At 34.7% G+C, this 21,606-nt stretch overlaps 3 protein-coding genes across 5 annotated transcripts in view; 2 read left to right on the top strand and 1 right to left on the bottom strand.

Annotated features, from left to right (window-relative positions):
* Positions 1 to 10,686, bottom strand: part of LOC113404424 (uncharacterized) — a 186,808-nt gene extending 176,122 nt beyond the window's left edge. Inside the window, exons 1-4 of the mRNA XM_026645308.2 lie at positions 10,253 to 10,686; positions 9,910 to 10,078; positions 9,553 to 9,738; positions 9,033 to 9,240 (exon numbers count right to left, since the gene is read on the bottom strand). Coding sequence (XP_026501093.2) covers positions 9,033 to 9,240; positions 9,553 to 9,738; positions 9,910 to 10,078; positions 10,253 to 10,686 — 997 coding nt within the window. The remainder of the gene's footprint in view (positions 1 to 9,032; positions 9,241 to 9,552; positions 9,739 to 9,909; positions 10,079 to 10,252) is intronic.
* Positions 1 to 12,796, top strand: part of LOC113404462 (FMRFamide receptor-like) — a 79,727-nt gene extending 66,931 nt beyond the window's left edge. The window contains exon 3 of the mRNA XM_026645356.2: positions 10,940 to 12,796. Coding sequence (XP_026501141.2) covers positions 11,011 to 12,264 — 1,254 coding nt within the window. The 5' untranslated portion in view covers positions 10,940 to 11,010 and the 3' untranslated portion in view covers positions 12,265 to 12,796. The remainder of the gene's footprint in view (positions 1 to 10,939) is intronic.
* Positions 12,797 to 20,380: 7,584 nt separating this feature from the next.
* LOC113404452 (serine/arginine repetitive matrix protein 1) overlaps positions 20,381 to 21,606 on the top strand; it is a 33,011-nt gene continuing 31,785 nt past the window's right edge. For 2 of the 3 annotated variants that reach the window (XM_064220831.1, XM_064220829.1), the window contains exons 1-2: positions 20,381 to 20,766; positions 21,364 to 21,429. In XM_064220831.1, the coding sequence (XP_064076901.1) occupies positions 21,390 to 21,429 (40 nt within the window). In that variant the 5' untranslated portion in view covers positions 20,381 to 20,766; positions 21,364 to 21,389. The remainder of the gene's footprint in view (positions 20,767 to 21,363; positions 21,430 to 21,606) is intronic. The other variant, XM_064220830.1, reaches the window with a different exon arrangement.

Genomic DNA, 21,606 nt, shown 5'->3' with positions numbered 1-21,606 from the left:
ATTAATATTGAGTTTTAGGAACTCCTTTATGAATCTTAATTCCAAACCGGTTGTAGCTATATAATTAATATAATTTTATAAAATGACAATTCAAAAGAGCTTCCCGAATAAAGTATATTTTGAAATATCTGTCTATCAAGATACAGAAATAGATTATTAACTGAATACGTATTATATATATACAGCGCTATATGTCTATGGGCGATGGTGACCACTTACCGTCAGGTGGTTATGTACTGTCCGCAAAATAATCCCTTCAGATTTTTCGCTATACAAATATTTTTATATTTAACAAATTCAGTCAAATCGTTTCGCATGTTTGGTTTCATAATAATAACTCAATGCTATTCTAAAACCCGCATTAGCTGCGAAGGCTTTTACCATGCGAGAAATTAACACAACTTTGTTCCTGTTCTGCAAGTCCTTCTCAGTAGTGAGCCATGCGGGGAATTAACAAGATATTCCTTTACTATCTGACTCACAAAACTTCGTCGTTCAGACCTGCGGACACCCAGAGGTATTATCATTAGACGAGTTACACAGATGCGAGACTATTTGTACCTCCCGATCCTCAAACTCGACTCGACACGACTATTTATTAGATTAGCTGACTAATTCATACTGTCTACAAAGGTAAATTAATTTGAATGTTCAAAATAGCACAATTCTTCAATTAAAGCGAGCAATTAATTCCTCCGGTTAATATATTTTGCCATTAATTAAGTTACGCAATTTCGGCCATATTTGATTTGTGTAACCATTTATTGTTTCTTTTAGTCACATGTACTTACATATTTTCTCAATCAAAATATTCTTTTAACATGGTTTCCAGCTAAAAATTAAGCTAAAATTTACGTACTAGAACCAGCAAATAACTCCTTAATTACTTATTTATATAAAACGTAACGAAAGGTCCCAGTTTGCTTAAGACAATCATTGGCACCTTGAGCGCTGATTGGCTCTAATATTTGACAACAACAAAAGACGAAGTACAGCCGCTAGCTAATCGGTGCATCCGTCAAATGTAAAACGTTATTGTGAGCCATTCAACGCTCATAAAGTTGTCATTTGCGACTTACCTAAGAGACGTCAGTTATTTGCAATAGTCATAAAAGTAGCTTTTAGACAACTTTCATTAGATTCTAATTACCAGGTCTTTTGCAATCGTTCTAGTAATTTTGCATTGATCCGATTTGGCTGATTATCCTTCACACTCATTAAATTTATAAAAACATACTGTATGGAAATGGCAAAATACGAATTCCACGCTTATGGTTCATTTATATTTTATTGTATAAAAATCCTAAACTTTTTAGTTTTTTTCCATATAAACTTAGATTTATTAATTTACGAATTTAAAAGTATATATTATAGAAATATTTTTTGCGATGTGTGTTATTGACGTCAAACCCATCCTTACTCCACTTCTGTTCATGGGAAGAAGCCTCTCTAAATAAATAAATAAATATTGGACAACATCACATACATTATTCTGTTCCCAATGTAAGTCAAATCAAATCAAATCAAAAATCTTTATTCAATATAGAAGTGTTTACACTTGCTTATTGATTGTCAAAAATCTACCACCGGTTCGGAATTTAGCACCTCGGACCTGAGAAGAACCGGCGAAAGAAACTCAGCGGGATATTTTTTTTTTTTTCCATTTTGCATGTACAATAATAATTATATTTTAGTTATTTGAAACAGCCTGGAGGCGATCATTTCATTCCCAAGGTGTGCAGTCAACTAAAAAGTCATTAGTGTTGTAATATCCTTTAGCACACAAACGCTCTTTAACGATTCTTTTGAATTTTATAATTGAATAATTTTGAACGTTTTCTGGGATCCTGTTGTAAAAACGTATACATTGCCCCAAAAAAGAGTTACTAACCCTGTGTAATCGGGTACTTGGAGTAACAAGTTTATTCTTGTTCCTAGTGTTAATAGAATGTACGTCACAATTTCTGGGAAAATCGTTTATGTTTTTGCGTACATACATAACATTATCAAAAACAAATTGAGAAGCGACAGTCATTATTTTAATTTCTTTAAATTTATCTCTTAACGAATCTTTTGGGCCCAGGATATAAATTGCACGAATAGCCCTCTTCTGCAGTACAAAAATAGTATTAATGTCAGCTGCATTACCCCAGAGTAGGAGTAAGTAGCTAAAGCACTTGTGTTATGGAAAATCAGAAGTAACGACGGTACCACACACACCCAGACCCAATACAACATAGAAAACTAATGAACTTTTTTTACATCGACTCGGCCGGGAGTCGAACCCGGGACCTCGGAGTGGCGTACCCATGAAAACCAGTGTACACACCACTCGACCACGGAGGTCGTCGAACGTCGAAGGAGATCTCTGAGTAGGCAACTGCTTAATTACGCTCTAAGCAACACCACCAATTTAGTACGCTGTCCTCGAATTATTTTAAGCTTTATTTTAACGAGTTCTTCTTATTTACGAGTTATTATTATAAGTACTGTTAATGTATATTCGACTTGATTCCACCAAATCAAATAAATAACCAATTTATCTACAATCCGGGATACAAATACTATAACATACTAATTCTATTATACGACAGCTGGAACTATGCCCAAATTTACGAAGTTATAATCTGACACTGCCCCAAACTTTAAACTTTAAAGATCAATCTTCAATGGTGTGCTCAATATAAGCACATTGTAATGAAGATACTTGGCGTTGAAAAAATTAAATTAAAATAGGTATACTTTACAAAATAGAAGTACTTTTGAACATTAGTCATTTTATAATATCGAATAAATAATAAAGCTTCAACCCGTTCGGAATACAGATCCCACTGACAAAAATCGACAAGAATCTCAATAGTTACTCTTTACTTAGGTATGGTAATCAAATAATAATAATAATAATGTTTTATTTGGAAAAGTACTAACATAATTCGACGATTACCGACATCTAAACAAATACTAACTCCACAGTTTGATGTCATCTTCTGTCGTTTATCGAGTAAAAAGCGATGCATCTTTCCTTTCATTGGATTTACTTTAATCAATACGCCAAGTTACACATATTTAGCTTCAAATCAAGATTTGTCAATAATCGTTAAAATAAAAGTAATCAATTAAATACCTAAGCCTCTCACCAACTCAGCTTACGTGATATAGAGTGTATGCAATAATCTTGTTAGATCGTAGCTTACGCGGCTCTGTTAGCGTTATGTTAGCCTAGTATGTATATCTAGGAATCGGTCGAGTCATCTGCAGAACCAACCAATCCGTATCGTACTAATAGGTTGAATTAAATAAAAATAGTAGGTTAGTCTTGTCACATTTAACACACAGTGGTCCTTGCCCGGGTTCGAACCCGCAATCACGTGATATTCACGTGTTCTGAACCATCTCGAATTTACGTAAAAGCTTGTAAAAAACTTTAAATAGAATTAAACAAATTTACTTTCGACACATGTTTTATTAAGAAAAAGAATAAAAATCCCTGCGTACGCATTACGGATGTACGATTGTATTTACCTCGATGTGACGAATGGCGATATGAGCCGCTCTTCCAACCGTACCAAAGCATATTGACAAATACAAACATTGCTCGTTTACTAAACATATTTACTAAGTTAAAAATAATATATTTTTTCATCAAAGGATTGAAAAATATTTTTTGTTAAAGTTCTGAGCCAACCAAAACATCGACATAATTATTTGCTACGACTCAAAATTGTAAATAGCTATTTACTTATGTCTAGGAGATCTATCGATTGAGGAGGACAATACTGGAAAAATAAACAACATAATTTACGCGCCACGTATGTTATCCATTGATGTCACTGCGACCTGCTGTGCGCCGGAAAAACAATTCGATCCATTGTCAACAACTATATACTCTATTCCAATGAGAATAGGAAAGAACCGAAACAAACCGTACTTTTCAATATCACAAGTGTTTTGTTGATAAGTCCGCTTTGTGATTTACTACAAACAATTCTTGATTAATATATCTTCATTTTGAATACAACAATATTTCACTTAATTACGTAAATCCACTTTAATTTGACTTCGAAAATAACGAAAACATTTTTGCCAACATTCAAAACGCCCTTTTTCGATGAACAAACAATTAAAATAGAGGCCTCACTAAGGATGTTAATTGGTTATATTATGGAATATGAAATATTTGTAAAAAATGTAGAAAGTTACATAATCGGTGATAGTTTTTGTAGTGTAATGAACCATAAATATGTCTTAAAACAAATGTATACTAATATTGTTCAAATACTTCGAGAGGCGGCTGTGAACTCCTATGTAGGGCCTACTTTTCGAAAACATAGACCTGTGCCGGGGTGGAATAAGCACGTCATTTATTATTATAGTTTTTTTTTTTATAAAATTTGGACTATGTCTGAGACAAAATAAATAAATAAATAATGTTCGATAAAAATGTTATTATTTTATATGGTAAGGTTAAAAAATTTAAAAGAATTAATTCATTTTTAGTTTTATGCAAAGCAACACTTAATTTATAGTTTTGAAAATAATACAAGAGTAAAATATTAGATATTGATCTTTCATGTCATGTGCACGGTGACTACGCTGATTGAATATTACTTTTTCAGTTTGAAGATTAAGATAAGATGTTATTTTTAATGACATTTAGTTTTTTTGAATATGTACCTTACCTGCAGTTTATATAAAATGTATTTAAAAAATAACATAAAATTACGTAAAACCAATAAAATATATCGTTCCTTAGCATTCATTAGCCATTCACTCAATAATTTTCTCCTCACTAGTGTAACTCAAATGTCGTATCAATTCAAGGTCAAAGTTGTTTATTTACATTATTTCCTATTCCTATTGAAATAGAGTATACGTTACTGTGAGTTTCAACTCAATTGAATGAATTGTACAGGAGCGGATTGAACTTATATCTAGCCGATAGACCATCAGCCAGGTAGAAACGAATACAGTACAATAAAATACGGCATATAATATAGCACAAAAATCATAAGTAGAGAGCTCTTGTTCCATCGCGTTGTTCCAATGCGGGTTGGATACACATATATTTCCTCTAAGATGTATTCTTCGTCGAGTACGATATTAATTTAAGCAGAAATTGAACCAGCACTATTCAGTTAAAATTCACATATCGTAAACACTGAGCCATCCCGACTTAAATAAATTTTTAAATTAGTTTTAACATAAAGTTACTCTGGTCCTTTTCTGTTTACTCATTAATAGTAGACAGGACTCGTTTGATACAGAGCTTTTTCATTTTATTTTTCTGGTAAGGATTTTAGAGTAGTTTTTATAAGGATATATTTTGCATATTTTTCTCTGGAAAATGAGGGACTCAAATAAATGCGACGAGATTTATTTGACAAGAGTTTAAAATTGTCAGTTACAAACAACTCCAGTCGTAATTTTTTGTTCAAAAGATAACACGCTGTTTTACATTAATACAATAAACATTAATTAAAATTCTTTAAATGTGCGACAGTTGACGACAACGTTCTGTTTTTTCATAACAATGTAAATGTTACAAATGAAAAGAATATTTCTGTAAAAGTTAATGACGTTAAAAAGCAATTACGTTTTGAAAAAATAACAGTCGCGGAAGTGGACGTAGCTCTCAAGTGTTGCTTGTAAATTATTCCAAGCAGCGAGAGACGTCGGACGAGTTCGTTTCCTTCGTCCTGATGAATCGTCCATTGTCTCATTTTATTGTACCTTATCTGTTATTTAGACCTATGTTTTATATTTTCATAAAAGTGTGTAGAGGTTAGTCTTACGTTTGAAACGGAAGGTAGGCCAGGATAGCGAAATAATTGTTGTGTTGTTATAAACAATATTTATATAGATTAACCACCCTGCTCAAATTCAACAATAACTATAATCGTTCATTGTAAATACATGGTTATTTTTACAAAATTCCAATCATATTTAATGTTGGTAGACGGTAGGTGTAGATATCATATCAAGAAATAACACTGAAATAAAATTTATAATCAACTTAACTTAAATAAATATAAGGTTATTCTAATTTATATACGCGTTGGTCGCAGCGCTGAGTTTAATTTAACACGTTCAATCAAATGTTGTAGTAGCCTCATAACCCAACAGGGCTATAAGCAGGCCTGCAGATCTCGAGGTTATGACTTTGCTGGCTGATCGGACTATTATAGGAATTTTAGACAAGAATCAATTTATGTCGATTGATAATTTAACAAAAAGCCAAAGTCATAGTTAAAGACAAAAGTCTAATCTAAGAAATTAAGAATATCAAGTACAAATGACTTTGATATATGTAATTTGAATAAATACTAAATCAGCTTTAGCTTTCTGCGGGCCCGCCGACACGCTCACTTGTTATCCTGCCGCTACTCAGCAATGCCCTGCACTGCGGTGTAATTATATACAAAAGAGATGTGATATCTGAGATCCAGTAACTAGCAGTTTATCGCTATTTTACTTGTTAATGTAAAAAATAATATAGAACATATAACTTTAAAATTACACGCAAATATCGCGCTGTGTAAAGTATAAGAAATATACATAAATCAATCACCTTGCTTATTATATCAGGGGTTTTCGGGTTATTATTTGAGGAATCTTTACAAAAATCACTGTTTCCGTCACCTAAATCGAACCTCGCCTAATAAGATATCTAACTAATAATAAAGAGTTATGTTACAATTGACATCCATCACCTTGTAAAACTTTTACAACGTTATTTAATTGAGTAAATTTATTTTAGACCAAAACAGTAACAAGTTTATAAAAAAGAAAAGACGAACACAACTAATGTTGTAAAAAATTAAACAATTCGAGTGTTCAAGTCCCGCTTGCTTATATACCCGTAACCGTAACCGTATATACTTTAAATCCAAATACAAAATGTATTTGGATTTAAAGCCGAGCTAGCGAAATAACGACTGAAAACCTCACAGGACCTGCAAGCTGAGATACGAGCGCGCCGCAACTGTGCCGTGTAACGTCTGTTATATGTCTGAAACTAGAACTACAACGCCTAAAGCTAATACTACAATCCAGCAATGCCATTCTGTGAAAAAAATATTTTACACGGCATGAGATGAATCATTAATAATTGTAATGATTTTCTTATATTTATAAGCCCAATACAATCAAGAGTCGGATTACGATAATCCTCCTCAAACACTATGTTAATATAACATAGTGTATATATACAATGATCTTTTTTTCTCTTATCTCGAGGATTGAGACAAAATACAATGTCTCTGTAATAACAAAAGCTTGTGTTTTCTAAATAGTATGAAGTTATATTTAACGAAATATATAATAATGAGACAGTAACTGCCTTTCTGTAACGCTTTCACGGCTGAGCCACTGAACCGAATCTGATGAAATTTGGTAATTTTTAGTATCGAAAACTTACGACCACGCCTCTAAACCGGAGGCGAAGCCGCGGACGGAAACAAGTTAAACATAATGCTGTAATTTTTTTTTTTTTATATATATATATAAGACTAAGCTCACGAAGAGGATTATCAACCGGCAAATCGTTGAAAATCATATCGTAACGTCCATGGCAGACGATTACTCGACAAGCGACCAATGAGTGTTCAGTATTCATTGAGATGAGCGCGTGAAAGTCATAAAATTAAAGGTACATTGTCATTATGCGTTGTTTTTTTTAATTAAAATCCCTCGTGACTTGACTTACAGCGCGGCTTCAACGAGTCGTTTTGATTGTAAATAACAATAAGGAAGTGGCAGGCGAGCACGTTATTTAAAAACAAATCATGCTTAGTATATATTGCGGCCTCGGCATACTTATTAGTATCTTTATTAAATTATACTTTAATTGAACTCCATAATATAGTATATTAAGAATGTTCGCAAGTACATACGGTATTAGCGTGCGAAAACAAATTCTGTCTATGAGAAGCCGTCTATTATTATTGTCGCTTGAAGGCAAATGGTAATGATGTCAGCTTATAGCATAAAAACACATCTTCGATTTCACAAGAAGAGAACGAATGGTAATTCGAGCTCGAGCAATTTCGTTTATTCAACGAGGAAATGACGATAATGACGTCAGCGTCTCGATCACTAATAATTCTTAAGATTTTTTCCGTTCTCTGAAAGGCTTTTTATGTATATAAAATCTCTCTATTATTACATACTCGAGTCAAAATGAGTACATTAAATAAAAATGGAGCTTACCTTACCAGTAAATCAGTTAATTTTTTAACTAAGCTTTTAGTTACCAGTTAAAAGTTCCGCATTGGTCCTAACGTCGGCCACGTACACTTGTATTATATCAAACGCAGACACGTCTGGGTACCGCCTTTTATCAGTCACTTAGTCACACATAATATGTTGGTTGGTTGGTGGCGCTTTGGTGTTGTATGAAAAAGTTAATACTACGTCTAGATCGATAGTGACCACGGAAAAAACTCGGAGTTTTTTCCACAAAGCATCTGTGCTGTGCGGAAAAAACTCGAGTCTGATAAATTCCAATGTTCTGTAACTTTTGTAACAGATTCACTATTTATTATTATAAGTTCTTATTTTAATTCCTCGTTTTTTTTCATTTATCTTTGTATCACACATGAATGCGGTGTGGCAGTATCAGGCATTGCCATTTATTTCCAACCTATAATACGACTACGGCTACGAACAAAATAAACGTCACGAGAAAAACAATAAAGTGGGGATATTACGAGAATCCGGAGAATACACATTTCAGTCGCGTTATCAGCGCGCGTTTCGTCGCGACCGGACTTAGATAACGAGCGCCGAACCTCAGGAACTAACAATCTATAAAGTAGTATGAAACTCGAATCATACATTACGTCAATTATTTCGAGAGGTGATAACATTCAATCTATGCTCTCAGACTAAGTTACTCCGTGCGTCTCAACTACGGACGATGTTTATTTACAAGTATAATAAAATAATTATTATTATAATGTATAATATTTATACTCGGAACAAATAAAATATTTAAATATGCATTTATAATGAAGGAAACATAAGTAAAGTACTCAAAATAAGCAATATCGTTAGACATGGAAAGCTTTTGGTGATTCCGTGAGATATTTTCCGAAAGCGCAGGCTAGCCTCCGTGTCCGAGATCGTATCGTTGATGACATCAATATACTGGTACAGAGACGTGAAAACGCTAGTCGCACCAGCTGGTGGTGTCTCGCTGTTCTGTGCACATTGCACTGGACCCATCGATGTGACCCCCACCTGAATAAAAACATCAATTTATAAAAAATATATTACATAAGAGAGAAAACTACTGCAAATGAACATCAAGCGATTATCATTCACAAAATACGAACGGACACATGTAGTAAGTGCGTGTGGTTACCATTTTTAATTTAATAGAACAATCATAAAAACAAAACGGAATAGTTGGACGTCTTTCTATGTTCGTTTAATAATTATAACAGAACTAAAGAAAAATATCCTAACAGCGGAAGATTAATAAAAAGAAAATAAAACATGAATAAAAAAATTAATACACACATAGTTTTTTTTAAAGAAAACAAAGTATACCGGCACGCCTTTATACAACACGGGCCCGCCAGAGTCCCCGGAACAGACGCCACGCGGCATTCCAATTTTAGCGACGCCGCACACGCAGTAAATCCACTCGTTCCGCTCACATCCCACCAGGCGCAACTCCACCGAGTACAACTCTTCGCCCAACACCGCCCTCTCCGTGCGACCGAAGCCGAGCACCTATATTTTTACAAACTTTTATTTAACTTCTGTTGACTTGTTTTCAGTCAGTCAGTCAGTCAGTTCAGTCGATTGTGCTGAGATTTGTGAAACACCATTCGTGCCGAAGATAATACGGATATAGTATCTAAATTCCAAAAATAATAACAATTTCCTACTGTTCTCTATTACCTTCACTTCCTTGTCATGCAAGTCGAGCGCATTGTTTGATCGCAGGCTAGAGAGTATGCTGGGATTAGAAGTGAGTCTCATTTCATCTCGCGTACGCACCAAACCGACATCGTTTTGTAAGACGGTCACATCCTGGCCTCGACCTTCATCCTTCTGCACGACTACATATCTAACAAATTAAGACAATGCTGATATTGATTCCTTTCTCTGAATAATAATTAACGAATTTGTTAATAATAATGGTTGGTGTAGCAAAGGTTAATTGCAGTACTAGTGAAACTTCCATATTACATATATTCATCACAAACGAGTGTAATGAAAAATCAAATCGATTATAACTCACTTAGGGTGCTTGTAAAGAAAATGAACAGCTGTAACATTCCCGTCGTTAGAAGCCGGCCTGCGAGTATTGTACTTGACGTAAGCGAGACGCGGTGTCACACAGTGGGCTGCTGTGAGGACCCAGTGTGGAGAGACGATAGTTGCAGTGCAGCGAACTGACCAGTAACTATCCAAAAGAGCGCACACTGCATTGAAATTCTTCAAATCAGCTGCGGAACCCCCAAACACACGTCGCGCGGAAGCACCGCCAAGGGTCGGCTCTGGGTCCATATCCCGAAAAAATTTATGTCTCGTTCCATTGTGTACCTTCACCTGGAATTCTTTACCGTTTTTTACTTTGTCTGTATCAAAAGGAGGTGACTCATCTTCTGGCAGCGTCATCATTGAAATTCCTAAAAATTTCAAAGCAATAAATACTACTAGACCTAAAAACATTTTCATTTTTATACAATTGTTTGTATTCATCTATCAAAATGATTGCGTCAAAAAGTTACTTAATACGTCATGGATTATTGACAGAAAGAAGATTTTATGTTTTTTCATTTTGGTTGTATAAACGACTCGAAAATTTTCTTTAGTTATAACTTTATAAAAACTTTAAAAGTCAATATTTTAACTCTCAGTATTTTAGTGCTTATAAGAAAAATACTTAGAACATAATCTAAAGATTCTCTACTTTTGCTTACAGATGGACGTGAAAGTTTGTCAGGGCGGCGCGGTGCGCTAGAATGTTGCCGATCAGAGCCGTGCGCTGGCGACATGAACCGGTCGGCGCCTCTCGAGTGCGACACGGATGTGGGCGTGCCCGACTCCGACAAGCTGTTCCGGTTCGTGGTGCATGGGGTGCTCCTCAACGCGATTGGTGCCGGCGGCCTCCTAGGCAATGCGCTCTCAGTGCTAGTACTGTCACGCCCGCAGATGCGATCCTCCATCAACTGCCTACTGGTTGGCCTCGCAGCCTGCGACACCGTGCTCATATTTACATCAATTCTTCTCTTCGGACTCACAGCTGTGTACCCCTACACGGGAGCTCTGAGATACTATTATTACCACATATGTCCTCATCTAACGCCCTACGCTTATCCACTAGCAAATGTGGCCCAAACGATGTCGGTCTACCTCACACTGATAGTAACAGTCGAAAGATGGGTGGCCGTTTGTCATCCTTTTCGAGCGAAGGCTCTCTGCACTTCGTCCCGAGCGCGTTGGTACGTACTCGGTACTGCAACATTCGCTTTCGCGTACAATGCACCCAAGTTCTTCGAGGCAGAAGTAGTAGCCGAGGGCGACCCCGAAGCCGAAGAAATAATATACTGCGTGCGAGCAAATGTGGACTTCCGCACCGATAGATACGTGGCGGTGTACATACACTGGATGTACCTAGTGGTCATGTACATTGTACCCTTCTCCGCTCTAGCGGCCCTCAACGCTTGTATCGTCCGACAAGTGCGTCGCGCGCAGGCGGAGCGAGCGCGACTATCCCGCGTGCAACGCCGTGAACTGGGCCTGGCCACTATGTTGCTTGTCGTCGTTCTAGTTTTCTTTCTCTGCAATCTGTTGCCGCTCGTAACCAACGCTTTTGAAGTATTTCTCGGAGATGCGTTTGACAATCTCGATCCTCTCGTAAAAACGAGCAATCTCCTCGTGACGATAAACAGCAGCGTCAACTTTGTGATCTATGTAATTTTCGGAGAAAAGTTCAAGCGTGTATTTCTCAAGATTTTTTGTGCGGGGCGAGTCCGGCCGCGAGGGCTGCGGGACTCGCCAGAGCACACGCGGGACGATTCGTTTGCGTCATGCGGGGAACGCATGTCGCTACGGCTGGCGCGCAACGGCACTCTTCGGCGGTCGGAGATGCGCTCGACGCGTATGAGCCGGCCTCGACGTGCCGCCTCGCCCGCTCCCACCGTCTACTACCCAGCACCTACGCCCTCCACCGATATCTCGCTGGCTTCCACCGATGCACCGCCTTCCGCAGTACGATGGAACGGAAATTCGAGGCTGCACTTCTGACGCCGTGAATCATAGAGATTCTTTGCTCACATTAAATGTATGCGCTTGAAACGATAAACTACCTCCAATAGTGTTAAAAAAGTGAAGTGACAACGAATGTTTCAAAATTAAAGTGAATCGTAGTTCATAAGAAACTTAAAAGACAATTATATTATGTATAATTATTGCTATTGTGTTGAGGCGCTATGAACTAACTGTTATCAGGTTTTTAAATTAATTGACAAGCAAATAAACTTTAAAAATATCCATTTGAAAACATTTATTTACAAACTTAATGTCTCGAATATTAGAAACGACAAAAAGAACATAGACACTTAAGAAATTGTAATATTTTACCGAAAAATGTGTATGTATGTATATAATAAAATGTAAATAAGGCATTCAATTATATTGATAAGATATGCTGAGATATTCAGCAGCGGCCGTGCTCTGAGAGGGCGCCCGTCGCAATATTGTATAGTGTAAAGTATTTGTGTCATGTTCAACATGGTTCTCAGTTAATTAAAGATCATTTAATGTATCATATCGTTTACAGGTATTTGTTTTATTTCCCCAAACCTTAATGTATTACCACTTTAAGTAAATTATTTGTTTATTGTCGATGAAATTAGTCTAGTAATTAAATTCCGTCTCGGCAGCAATTCTCAAAGGGGACTAACTAACTCTGCATAACACACGAGCTACACGGAGACGCGAGATTATTACTCTTCCAAACTGCTACAGATAATGTCTCACCTGAATACCATTTTATTTACTCGAACCTATGTTTGAACCCAGGACTTAGGGATCTGCGGCTTTACAAGTTAGCCACAAAACGACAACAAGACAGACGAATTAAAGTACAGTCAGGGAGGGTGAGGGCGATACCCTCTCTCTGTGATACATTACATTAACTCACAATATTATAATAGCTTCTTGATGTTCCTTTCTAAATAATTTTAAACAGTAAATAAAGTTTACTGAAGTAAAATGTGAAAACATTGCATTTAAGGAATCCTTAATGTTGAAAAGATATTATACAATTATTGTGGCAATTATGCAGCTATGAGTAGAATATTTGCAGTCGAACGATCCATATCGTTGCAAAAAAAGGATTCTGGTCTCTTAACGGGAACCATTTTCAAAGGCATTCATTGTTCTTGTCTGTATTTAAAAACAATTACTCGACGGAGTGATTTAATACGGAGCGGTTATTTCTCAACGATCAAAAATAAGAGGATTGAGTGATTACGCGTAAACACTAAAAAATGCTCTCCACTCACCTTGACGAACGGATCGGAATCACGTCGTCAACAAAAATAGCATCTTATGTCTTTCTTTTCTTGTTTGGCGGAATAAATTATAATTATTTAAATTAAATGACATTCACGTTTTATTTCGCAACTGACTTTTCTTGAGCCAAGGGATGCCGCTGCTATTATTTGGCTAGGCTGTCGAATTATCTCGGATCAGATCGGCGTTGAATAAACTTAGAGTCAAGAACAGTCTAATGCCCAATTATTGATGATGCTGTTTCGTTCGCCTTATTATCTCTATTCATCGACCAACGTCGACTCCACCGTGTTATCTTTAACACAAGTTCTAAAGGAATTATGCCAACATGACGGGTGATTAATCGATGATGCGAACATTGAACGTGTCCTTAACATAATATAATTTAATTAATAACTTGTCAGGTCTGACATTGACTGATATTTAGGGAACACTGCAACAGTTCAATTTTCAAAGAAAATTTAGCAAAGTTAATATTTTTTCATTATATAGAATTATAATTATGCACATTACCGATTTATCTATCAGTGTAGGCAACTCCTGCCAAGATGCTGGTAGCCGATGTATGGCCCCTGGGCAGGCAAAAATTTTTAAATAACCTATTTAAATTCATTTTCAATTAAATTGTTACCAATAGCGTAATATAGTAAAGAAATATCCTAATTATAAAAAATATTGCGTTGTGGTAGAAAATACATCTTTTAGAAATTAAGAAAACAGTAAAGGGACGCGAGACGCCTTGTGGCACTAATGTGGTTAATTCTGCTTAAATCATTAAAAGAACAACAGTTATCCTCTTGGGTTTTCTGCCGATTGGTACTACGTCGAATACAATTGTTTTCGAACTTATGGTAGATTTTCATAATTCGCCCAATAAGCCTTGCAACCAAAATAAATATTCAGTTAATCCTTAGTAATAATATACACAGAAATAAAACCCAAATCATTCATTTATAGCATATGTTTTATTGACACTGATGGTACAATTTAGTCACACAGTTAAGATGTGGATGTCCGTGTAATATCAAGCGACAAAGCTTTTTTCGCCTGAGGGACCTGTGAAACTTTTCTCGGCAATCACAGGGCACAGGAGGTGTGGCACATTTATCGGTACCGCCCAATCAAACGTGGTTAACGAAGTAGATACACCTCTGACATACCTTATACAGTACAACAAGCAAAAACAATGTAATTTCATTTTATAAATTACACCACCGTAAATGACAAATAAATCGAAACGAAATCCATCAGACCTACGGCATGTTGGAAACAATAACCGAGTAGATATCTCATAAACATAAAAACCATGTGCGTAACACAAGAGTTGTATTATTTCATCAAAGGAGTGAAATAATAAAGGAAAGAACGGAATCATCCAGCTTAGGCGTATGTATGTCGAGGCATTCATTACGAAAAACTCATTAAGCGGCTCTTGAGGTTGGAAAGTACTTGATACCCAATGTTTGTCCGGAACTCGAGCTCACCTGTCGTCACCACCGTCCTCCTCATACTTTTATGACTTGGATATTTATGCTTAACTTTCAATTTTTAACAAAAAGGAACGAAATATAACAAAATTAAAGACGTTCAAATCTTTGGCGCAAACAGGCGCTGAAGAGTAAGATAAGGTACCCATACTAAAAACCGTGACTTTATACTCATTGTTTGTAACAGGCGTCGACACAGTCATAATTGTATCGCCTCAATACACTGAGATGACTGAAATACTATTCAATGCGAGGCTAAGTTGTTTACTGGCAACGCCGCCGGAGAGGAGTCAGTTCAGATGCGGTGCCACTACGACGCGATTTCGCGTGTTCATCAAAAATCTAACATGAAATTCCTTCATATTCTACAAAAAAAATTCATGCCTTCAGTTAAGAAACTTCGTATTTTGTAGCGAAATAAATTTTATGGACACAGATTATTCGATGCTTTCGAGTACTGTACCTACACATTATTTATTGCATTTATAATGCAGTATATTTTTCTGAACTCTAATAAATACGTAGTACTCTATTGGCGTTGACTCTCACGCACATTGCTGCAGTATCTAAACAATAATAAAACTCGTAAAATGGTTCTAAAAGCAATCAGTGCGGGTACTATTACATTCGCATTAATTCTGGAGGGAAGGGTTATCTTGAAAGTAATTGGCGCCATTTTACGGGCCCGGGGGTTTTATTAAGCCAGCAACTAAATGAAGAAATACCCTTTTGAAGGCAACCATTTCTCTTCATTGAGATTTCTAACCACGAAGACATTTAAGCCACGATGCGAAAATAGCTTGTTTGTTTTGGGATAATTTTAAGTAAGCGCCTGATGTTATTGTATAGTAATATTTAGTATAAACGTAGAATAGTATAACGTTTAGAAGGTTACCTACCTTATAGGTAGGTTTTTAAAAAGTAGAGTTTCTTTAAAGTATTTTGTATATTATTTTTTCGAGATTTTTTGTATTCGGCTCAATTATTGGTCGGGTTCAGATGTAATTAATCACATTTCGAACGATCAGCTTGAGTTTTATTTGACTTGACGCTCGTCATGATAACTAACGACGTAAATTGAGATCACGTAATCATCGGATACGTAATCTTATACGCTTGTTTCCCAAAAGTATATTCATACTGAGGGCTAATTTTGTTTCTTTACAATTTGAATAAAAATATTTTGTAAAGTCGATGTAAACTGTACTTAACACAAATTACTCTCCTTGTCATTCCTTAATACTTCCAGTTAAATATAATAGTACCTATTTGTCTCGAGAAAACCTTTTTGAATATTAGTAAATTACAAAACAGTTAAATAAATGTGTTACTTTGTTATTACTTGAATTACTTGTTCTATTTTTTAGCCAAACAGTTTATTTTTACTGCACGATGAAATAATCATAAAAACGTATAGTCTCTTCCAACTACTAGAGAATACAAGCCGAATAAACAAACTTTTACATCAAATTGACGCGATAGCCTTGAGTTAAGAGATTAAATAATCTATGATATAATTTAAGAATTTTCGATAGAATGCCATTTTAAACATGGACAAAGCTTATAGGAACTCTGTAAGTATTAAAATGGAAATAAGTAGTTAAGTGGAATAGTGTTGTCAGTGGCGTAGCTATCGTAGGGCCAGGCGTAGTGCAGGGGCCTCGAAGCTCAGGGGGGCCTCTAACTTAAGCTTTGAAAAGAGCGGGTCAGCCAACAAAACAAAACCCTGCTCACAAAATTTTTTTCCTTTGTATAATTTTGAAGGGCAATGTAAGTTAAAGAAGGGATGGAAACAGGGGGTGAGGGCCCGATTCCTTTCCTATATACCGGGGTCATAGGAAAGACATATTAATCAAGAACTAGTAGAGCACAATATACCTCGCTGTGCTAGAAGTAAATCGCATGGAATACGTTAATCTAAGGTTTGTGTTTATTCATTCCTTATTCCATTGGAATAGACTATATATAGAACGCATCTCGAATAGGCAGAGTAAGGTAGGCTGATTTTAATTGCGAAATAAGTCGCTAGACATCCCATTTTAAAGTAAAAACTTGTAAATAATCAATCTAGGATTAGATTATGTTTCATTTCACACATAAAATTAAAATAAAAGACGTTCTCGTTATGCGTTAACGGCACTAACTATCTTAAAAACTTGTTTGCTATAGAAACCTGCGAAGTTAAATTTTAAAGTTAACAAAGCTCGAAATTTGTTCCATACAAATGTCCCATATAAATGTTCTAGGTAAAAAAATTATGTGCAAATATTTATTGATCGATTTTTATTTCACTTTTTGTATATATACTTGTAACTTTTTTTTATTCCAATATTCCACAATTCTACTCGCTACAAAAAAGTTTTATTATACTGCCACACACCTCCTAAATAGCTTTTACTCAAAGGGAGAGGAGGTTGTAGCCCAGCAGTGAGACATTTAAAACTGTTACTTTTTTTTACATATGTTTTATTTTCTGAAACTATTAATTATATAGTTTATAATAAATACATTATTATATATAAATTATCCATAATAATGACCAACGATCCAGATAAACTTACACAGCAATGGCACTAAACCGATTTACATTATAGCAATAAAAAGACTTTAAATATTCAATCACAAAACATGATTATTTTTAAAATAATTAACTACAAAACATTTTACAAGGATTCCTTAAACATAATACGAATTGAACATTGTACTAGAAATTAGTGTTGCATTTCGATAGTCCACTATCGATAGACTATCGATAGACTATCGATAGTTAAGGTGTAAGCGATACTATCGATAGTATCGATACTATCGATAGCTCCCCATGAGCAATACTATTGATACTATCGATAGTTTTACAAATACCATTACTTTTAACCTAAACTATCGATAGTATCGATAGTTTTGTGCTATCGATAGCCAGTAATTTCCGATAGTATTACTTTCTCAAGATAAGTAATTTAGTAGGCCAACTATAGTGTATATTTAAATAAATGAAATTAAATTTACCACAATATTTGTTTTTAGAATTAAGACATTTTGTGCGGAATAAGGAATAATGAAAAATTTAAATGCGAAAAATGTTGTCAATATTTTTTGTGTTTGGTTTATGAATAAACATTATAAATACTCATAACATTAAAAGAACTTTTAGGAGGACGGTAGCATTACAATGAAACTTCTTTGTAGTAATCTCAAGTGTAGCGATTAGAATACATTAATTGCGAAAATTAACAAGTATTTAGAAGGAGAGTGGCAGTATATATAAATTGTAGCGAGTAGAATTGTGGTATATTATATTAATAGAATCTTCATGTAATAGGCGCAAAAAATTCTCATTTCTGAGAACATTTTCTAAACAATTTGTAAATATGTTAGCGCAGTCTGAACACGTATTTTCGATTTTTCGAATTGTTTCTGTTTCAGTTACTCTATTTTCTACTTTTTTATGTCTTTTACGTATTTCATGTTTTATGGTAGCTTGTAGTTGGTTTTCCCACTTCTCAGAGTTAAAAAGGGCAGGATAGTTGCTTCGTTTTGCTAAAAAAAAATAACAATATTCAACAACAAATCAACAAACATAACCGAAACTGTCAAAACTAATAGTATAATAATTACAAAGTTTATAATTTTTCATTTTTAGTTTATTCTGACAATTTCCTTTATTAACAAAATCAACAATTACAAAGACAACAGACAGACAGATTCAATTAGATGTAAATACTTTTATTTTAACACAATAGGTTTAATCGGCACAATTATCCAAGTTGTACAATCCATCACCCTTCATTTTAAGATAACCCCGTTGAGCTCCCAGTCTGACACCAGTCTCCCTTCTTCTTTTTTTTTAACTTCTTTCTGTCACATCAAAATGTGCGCGATCATCCAATAGGTCAGCTGAGCTCGATCGTGATTGGCTGCTTTTTCAACCAGCCAACCGCCATGTAACAGTGCTACCATCTCCAAATCAGAATAACTTAAATAAAAATCATCACAGATTTATTAAACACAAAAAAAAATTTACGTGGCCTTGGAATTTCACACAGTTATAATTAATTAAAATATTCAACAAATAAACTTACCCATTAATAACCACAAACTTGACAAAAAAACAAGCACAACATGAAAACTGGTATTAAAAATACAATAACTACATTACTTATATTAAAAAAGCAATACTATCAAAAAATCGCTGGCTATCGATAGTCCAAAACTATCGATACTATCGATAGTAGCAATAGTATCGCTACTACCAATAGTATTGCTTACAGAGAGCTATCGATAGTATCGATAGTATTGCCGCTATCGATAGTATTGCTCACGGAGAGCTAGTATTGATCAATACGATATTATCGATAGTACTATCGATATCCTGAATAGTTTTCGAGGTCAGCTATCGATAGTCAAACTATCGATAGTTCTGCAACGCTGCTAGAAATCATCACATGATTACTTGTAGGTATCATTAATTTATTATAGTATTTGACAACTGTCAATCTACTTTCTGTATAGTAAAGAATATCGAAATGGTTATTATTTTTAAAACAAATAGGCAAGCTAAAAATAGTTTTCACTCAAATATATGGATATTTATCCTCTGAATTAAATCGACAGTATCGTCGGTAATCGATTAAATCTTAAATAAAATCGATATCCTTTATACTACCAATAAAAGCTTTGCTGTGAAATGTTGTTTATTTAGCTTTTGTTCGCTTATGATTGGAATTATAGAGTACAATGTTATCTATTTTGATCCACTTGACGTAATATCATTGGTCGAGAGCTTGGTTAATCTTCACTATGGATTTGCGAAAAAATGGCGTTTTGAACTTTGACAAAACTGTTATCGGAATTTTGGAAGTAAAATTAAAGTGGAAATAAGTGGTAAGTGCAATAGTGTTGTATTATAAATAAAGATATGATAATCATAAATTCTTACTAGTGCTCAAACATAGCAGAGTTATTAGCAAATAACATGAAATACGTAAATCGAAGGTTTGTTTATCTTTTTTTCTACTTCCATTAGAATAGGCAAAATATTTAATAATTATATATATAAATAAAAAAATAATAAAAATATAATTTATAACTCAAAGAAAAAAAAATACAATTATACAAGGCGTTCCGGGACTTAACGGTTTATTGGTTCAACAAAAAAGTAACTTTGAATTATCAATAACTACACGCTTATTGTTTAATAATTATGTAAATTTCAAAAACATTTCCTATCCATTTTGATCTATATACATATCGTGTAGCCGTAGCCTAACAGACTGACATTTGTCACTTCAGAATTGCTTTTATAATCTGTACCACGTCAAAGACAACATAGAATTAATGATACAAAAATATCTATAGTCAATACAATAGTGTCATATTTTATGCTTCGACTGGTGGTCGTGTATTTGTGCGTTGTTCGTTTGTGATTCTATATTAATATATTTTGATAATTTAATAATTATGTATTAAGTCAATCACTAATATTTTATATTAATCCAACATATTGACCGTATTTTTTTATTGTGATTTAAAAGTTTATGCGTGTGATCGACCTTCCCATGTAGGAAATCTAAACCCGGGTTTATTTCTGAAAAAAGGCAGTGAGTGCATTTGTTCCTTTCAGTATTGAAGTTATTTAAAAATACTCAAAGATTAAAGTTAATACAGCGCTCAAATGGCTATACTTTAATTGGAACTGAATACGAATCAATCTCGTAGTTCGTTGAGGACACCGATGGATATTGAATAGGTAAGGATGAAGTTATGCGAAGCATGGCGGATTGGAATGCGCCGGTGAATGATGGCGGCTATTGTGGCTGTAGTGCGCGTATTGCTGTGGGCTTATAGGCACGATCTGTTTGTTTGTAATTGTTGTCTACGGAGGCTGCGTAACAGTTAGATGAGCTGGTATGCCGTGTCCGCGGGGTCAACGACGTTACTCCGTTACTTTGTTGTATCAAAATATACGACCCAACTTCTATTGTTGAAGTTGTTTTTATCAGTTATATGCATATGTACATAAGCCCCAAGTGATAAACAATTAGTACATACTCAGTATTATTTTACAATGAGGACTGTTTATATTATATATATTTTCATGTCTTGTATTGATATAATTTGAAGTTTAGTTTTGTTTCTAAACATGTGACAGTGCAAGTATGTGTACCACTGGTTAGTTCAACTAATTTGAACTGTGTAATGTATTTCAATATTATGTTGTTAATTAACAAGTATCGGAAGAGTATATAAAATGTTATAATCTGATGGAGTCTTGATTGCTTACAGTTTTAGCATTATTTTTGTTGATTAAGCTTAATGTTTTTTTTATTTGCGATTCTCACATCAGTTGCTTTGCCGGGCCACCGCCTCAAGATGATGGTGGAAACCATCCTCGAGTCCTCTCAGGACTTTGGTAAGTCCTTATTGTTCTTGTTATTAAACATTTGTAAATTTACTATATATCTAAATATATTTATATTAATTTCCTTGTATATGTAATCTCTACAACTAATTAAAAGTAATTCTATTCCTTCCTGTATGTGCATTTATAAAAGCTAGCAAAAGTAATGTATTATACAGCATGACAAAT

The sequence above is a fragment of the Vanessa tameamea genome, chromosome 5 (assembly GCF_037043105.1).
Source record: "Vanessa tameamea isolate UH-Manoa-2023 chromosome 5, ilVanTame1 primary haplotype, whole genome shotgun sequence".
NCBI classification, from domain to species: Eukaryota; Metazoa; Arthropoda; class Insecta; order Lepidoptera; family Nymphalidae; genus Vanessa; species Vanessa tameamea.
Note: the sequence above shows the minus strand (reverse complement) of the source record. Positions and strands in the feature narration are given on the sequence as shown.